General features: G+C 38.9%; 1 protein-coding gene across 1 annotated transcript in view; it reads left to right on the top strand.

Annotated features, from left to right (window-relative positions):
* LOC140940289 (BTB/POZ domain-containing protein KCTD4-like) overlaps positions 1–2268 on the top strand; it is a 7443-nt gene extending 5175 nt beyond the window's left edge. The window contains exon 2 of the mRNA XM_073389214.1: positions 1578–2268. Within this exon, the coding sequence (XP_073245315.1) occupies positions 1578–1894 (317 nt within the window). The 3' untranslated portion in view covers positions 1895–2268. The remainder of the gene's footprint in view (positions 1–1577) is intronic.
* Positions 2269–5000: the final 2732 nt, after the last annotated feature.

The following is a 5000-nucleotide window of genomic DNA, read 5'->3' as shown; positions in this document are numbered from 1 at the left end:
GCGTGGAGGTTTCGCATGACTAAACGCCGTGCAAAACATGTCGGGCGAAAGGAAATGAAAGCGTAAACAGATCGAGAGCATTTCTGATCTTGAATATTGAAGAGAAATGAGTCGGCGCTCACCTGGGAAAAGGGAATCGCTGGACTATTTAACAACCCGTGAAATCAGTTTAACTCGAAGTTGTCGTGACCTCAGTGCTTTAATAAAATGAGAAATTTCGCCGGTCTATTGAAACCGGTCGTTTGTACAATAAAGCAAGTAGGAAGTCAAGTGTTATTTTTGTTGAATAATAAAAGACTAATGAAAGAATAAACATCAAACCAGAAATTGCTCTCTTCAAATTGTAAATTATAAATGATCCTGAGAGAATATTCAGTGTGTTAAGGATTTCCCTGCTGTACTGTTAGCTCTATACAAGAGAGGAAAGGCGATTCTTTTTTATTTCCATTTCGCTGACTCCGCGTCTTCCGTCATTTTTTTCAGCGTCAATTCGTAAAGGACGCTTGGCTCTGAGCGTGGGTCATCCACGCGGAACACATTCACGCTATGTGATTGGCTGTTGTCTACTCCCCCTTGGGATCTGTGGTCTTAAAAATAACTCGAGACGAATTACCTATGGAATAGGGTGTGTATGGGGGATGCCTTCTCTGTCCCCTTTATCCTCTCTTGCATCCAATTTATGACTTTTTTTTCACTTTTCTACGAGAAAAACTTTATTTTATGGTCTTTTCTCGTTTAATCCTGGCGTCGACGCCATAGGTGGGTTGAGTTTGCTGTTGGTTCTCTCCTTTGCTCAGACAGGTTTTTCTCCAGGTACTCCGGTTTTTCCCTCTCCATAAAAACCAACACTTCCAAATTCCAATTCGATGGCTCATTTGCATATCTCAACCAACAGTTTAAGAACTCCCGAGTGCTCCTTGGGTAAAGAAATTCATTACAATAAATAAATATTAAGCAAAGTGAAGTGCGCTTTTAGCCACATGAAAGTAGCAACCCCCCGAAAGAAGCGGCTCTCCGAAAGCAGCGGTAGGAGAAGGCTCCTAAATTCGAAAGTATGACGGTAATATTAAAAACCTGTTAGCACAGTCTGTCAATACTGGATATAAAACTAGCCCTCGTGTCTTTAACCCAGAGCATTATTGTAACTGAAATTGTATTAAGCTTTTTTAAGTCAAGAAGGAAAATTAATAATTTCTAATGTTATTATTACTGAACAATACAACAATATTACAACAATAAAAAATTAATGAAAATTTACTCAGTGGTCAGGAAGCTTGTCTTTTATTTTGTTCCAGGTAGAGCGGTTTTCACTTGACTGTCGTAAAACCAAAACCAAAGTAAATACACTAGCCAACCAAAGGACGTAGTAAAACCAAAACCAAACCAATTCCTCAATTACTTTCGACAGTCAAGTGAAAACCGCTCTAATAAGTTAATACAATGTTTCCTCAGATTTGTCCTATATGATAATTAAGCGCGTACGTCGAATGTTTTTATGCTTTAACTGAGTTAAGCCAAGATATCGTAGGCTGTGCTTTCCGAAAATGTTTTCATTATTATTATTATTTTAATTTCAGGTGTTAGTGGCTACAAACAGTGCACAGAGTCATTTTTATTCAGCCTTGTGAACCCTTCTGGTTCTGAGCCGACCAAGATGCCACTCAGGGGTACTAACAATCAGAAAGGGATCTGGTGCAACAGTTCATATGGGCCGATATTTGGAGGAGGTCATGACCTACTCATTGCCAATGGAGCAAATGCAAATTCAAATAGCTCCAGCAATTTGGGTTCCAGCTATGAATGTCCACCCCATGCAAATGCTTCATTCCTAGTTGGCCAAACAAATTTTACTGTCAGTGAATTGGAAGTGTTTTTATTTCAGGCCACAGGATAAATATATTTCCGTGATTCATCATGAAGTCAGAGATAAGTTGTAATTATAAATTATATTCGACATTTTTGCGCTCAAAGTTATAGTTTTGGCGACAAACACTTAAAGACAGATACAACTAAAGACCAAATGAGTCAGTTATATTCCTTTATTGAAAGTAAAATTTGCCGAAAAAAAAAAACAGAAAAAAAGGTAGCAAAACGAGGTGTGAGGCAAAGGAAAGAGAGGATAGTGTTGCTGTTATTTTCCTTTGCTTTCCTCTTCTTTGCGCGACGAAGTGAAAGTGCCTAACCTCACGTTTTATGGAGGACGTGAACACAAAGCAGCGACTTTCTTTTTCTTTTCCTGAACCTCTTCCAGCATTTAACTATATGAAATAAGTGCGATAAACCTGGAAGCAGCCCGAATTCATTTTTTAAGTGACGCCAGTTTTGTAACCTTCGTCGTCGGTCTTTGTCGCTTGAGCTCCCTTCTGGATGCCAGATTGATCCGAGACATTTCTTAGGCTACGTTTCACGCGGCGCTGGACGCGGTCGGAAATTCGTGCGTCTAGCCATTCAAAGTTCCGTGTGAACAGAGCGAAAATTTTGAACGGTTCCATGTGAACGTAGTGGCAGGTCAAATCGATAGTTCGGCGCGGTTGCCGCGTGAACGTAACCTTGAAGGCTGTTTACATGGAGGGAGGAAGATCCTAGCACCAGGAAGAAGAAAGCGGATCATTCTTCCGCCATATGTTTTCTGTATCCAGTTTACAAGCAAAAAGTTGTAGTTTTCCTTGATGCTAAGATCTTCTAGCGCAAACTTAGGAAAACCTTAGCACCGTGTAAATTCAGCTTCCGGTGCTAGGAAGATCCTAAACATCTTTAATTTGTTATGGGGCAGTTTCCGAGGTTAAAGTGGGACGACGCCCAAAATGAAACAAATCCTCTTTGCCTCACCCCCGTCCCCCGCCCCATGAATTATGAATACTGCTTGAAAAAGGAACTTTTTAATTCCAGGAAGTGGTCAATACAAGTACTGTCGAGATTCATTTTTATTTAGCCTGGTGAACCCGTCTGGTACTGGACCAATCAAGATGCCGCTTAGGGGTACTTCAAACCACAATGGCATCTTGAGTCAGATGGGTCATTTGGACCAATATTTGGAGTAGGACAAAATCTTTTGATTAGCAATGAGCCAAACGCAAATTCAGATAGCACCACCAAGTTAGGTCATACTTATCGATGTCCAGATGATGCAAATGCTTCATTCCTAGCTGGACTATCAGATTTTGTCGTAATGAACTAGAAGTGTTCATGTTTCAGCCCCAAAGTACCGTTTGCTTAATTTCTCTCATGGATCAAAAATTTGTGAAATTGAGGCCAGATTTTGCAGTGTATTTCATGGTTTAAAATATTCTGAAAGACATTCTTCTCGTTGTTCTGTTTTTACTTTCCATTCAATACTAAGTGCATGGGTAAAGTTGAAGCAACATAGGAGAAGTATTTATTTAGACTTTTTGTCAAAATAAAAATCCACAATTCTCTTCAGTAACAGTAAAGAAAAAGCAATTTGAAGAGAAAATTTTTTATACCATAGTTTCCTAAAAATTTAGTGCTAGTAATTAAGCCAGTGCAAAAATAGAAAAAATTCATGTTAGTTGGATGACATTATCCACAGTACGTGGAAGCTGAACGATCAATTTTAGAATAATATAATCTGCGTCAAATCTCTGCGCGTCATAGTAAGTCTGCATCGTTTAATAACTTATTAGCGGTGTCATTTGGAGAAAATGTAACTTGGATTTGGAGTAAAGAAAAGAAAAGAGATAAAAAGTTTCCGACTGAGGATACTATCAAAGCGTTTTTAATTAGGTATGATTCGGAACAACTTGTTCACGTACGGCTCTAAAAGGCTTAATAGAGCAGTAGCAATTCGGAACTGTATTTCAGGCGTTATATTCAATTTCTAATTGTAAATGGTTTTATCCTAGGAAATACGTCATAAGTACGTTGAATCAGAAATATGATGGTGATCGAGACCTACGGTTTTGACACGTGGGCTTATGAATAACTCAAGGGTAGGCTTTTCATCATCCCGAGGTCCAACCCAGTTACCCTTTGTAATACATTTTTCACAAAATAAGGTACCCCTTTCCTATGCCTTTCATTTATAAAACGTGGCCCTTTAACGTACCTAGTAACAGTAAGACGTCTTGGCAAGCTTGAATTAAAATGAGAAACCCAGTCGGTTCGGATATTTTAATGCAAGGCCAGTTTAGTACCTAAATTACAAATTTCCCTAAACTTCAACTCCCGAAATCATGCCCTTTTTCAGTAGAAAGCAATGAATTCAATCAGGAATTTGGCCTGCATTCTAGAAGTCACTAGAAGTTTTATTAATTTAAAAGCTACATAATAAGGTGTTAGTTTGCCTCTCTGATAATTTTTTATCAGTCTGAATGCCATAATTTCCATGAGCCTCTGCATGTCTTTTCACTTAAATAGGATCCCACACTTCCCTTCGGCGTTCTGGGAATACGCACCCAACTCTAAGGTATAGAGGGAAACAAATTTATGCTGACTTCGTGATGACTCTTTCATGTCTGTTCTAATTGTATTCACATCATCGATATGATCAAAGTTGTAATTTGGCAAAATACAATGAAATTGAACCGAGTTAACGTGTCTAATGTGAGTTTACGTTTATTGGATTGCAGCCACTTTTGTGCCTCATCTAGTTCTTGTGCCTCTAACATAGTACGCGCGCTCTGATTGGCCGAGAGGAGTGTTTGCCTGAGAGTATGTAAACATGGTTGTGGCGTCAAGATGTTTTGCTTTTCGCACGCTAATCACGCAAGCACAAATTTGAAAAAGTTTTCAAGTTCAAAACTCGACAAGTTTACTTTATTTACCCATTCCCTCGTCGGCTGAAACTTGGAAAATCGCTACAAAGAAGGTGTGTCAATTATTTTTTCGCTTAAGCTGACATTTTAAGCGAGAAAAATCCGAATTTTGGAAAGCATCTTTTTGCAAAACAAGAACTGATTACGCGTGCAAGACTTCGTGTATAAGACTTTGCGACTTGTAAGAATTTCTCTTTTAATCAGGACCGTAACAAAGAGTTTGGG

This window comes from Porites lutea, chromosome 6, assembly GCF_958299795.1.
Source record: "Porites lutea chromosome 6, jaPorLute2.1, whole genome shotgun sequence".
NCBI lineage: Eukaryota > Metazoa > Cnidaria > Anthozoa > Scleractinia > Poritidae > Porites > Porites lutea.
The sequence above is the reverse complement of the archived record's forward strand: the minus strand, read 5'-3'. Positions and strand labels throughout refer to the sequence as shown.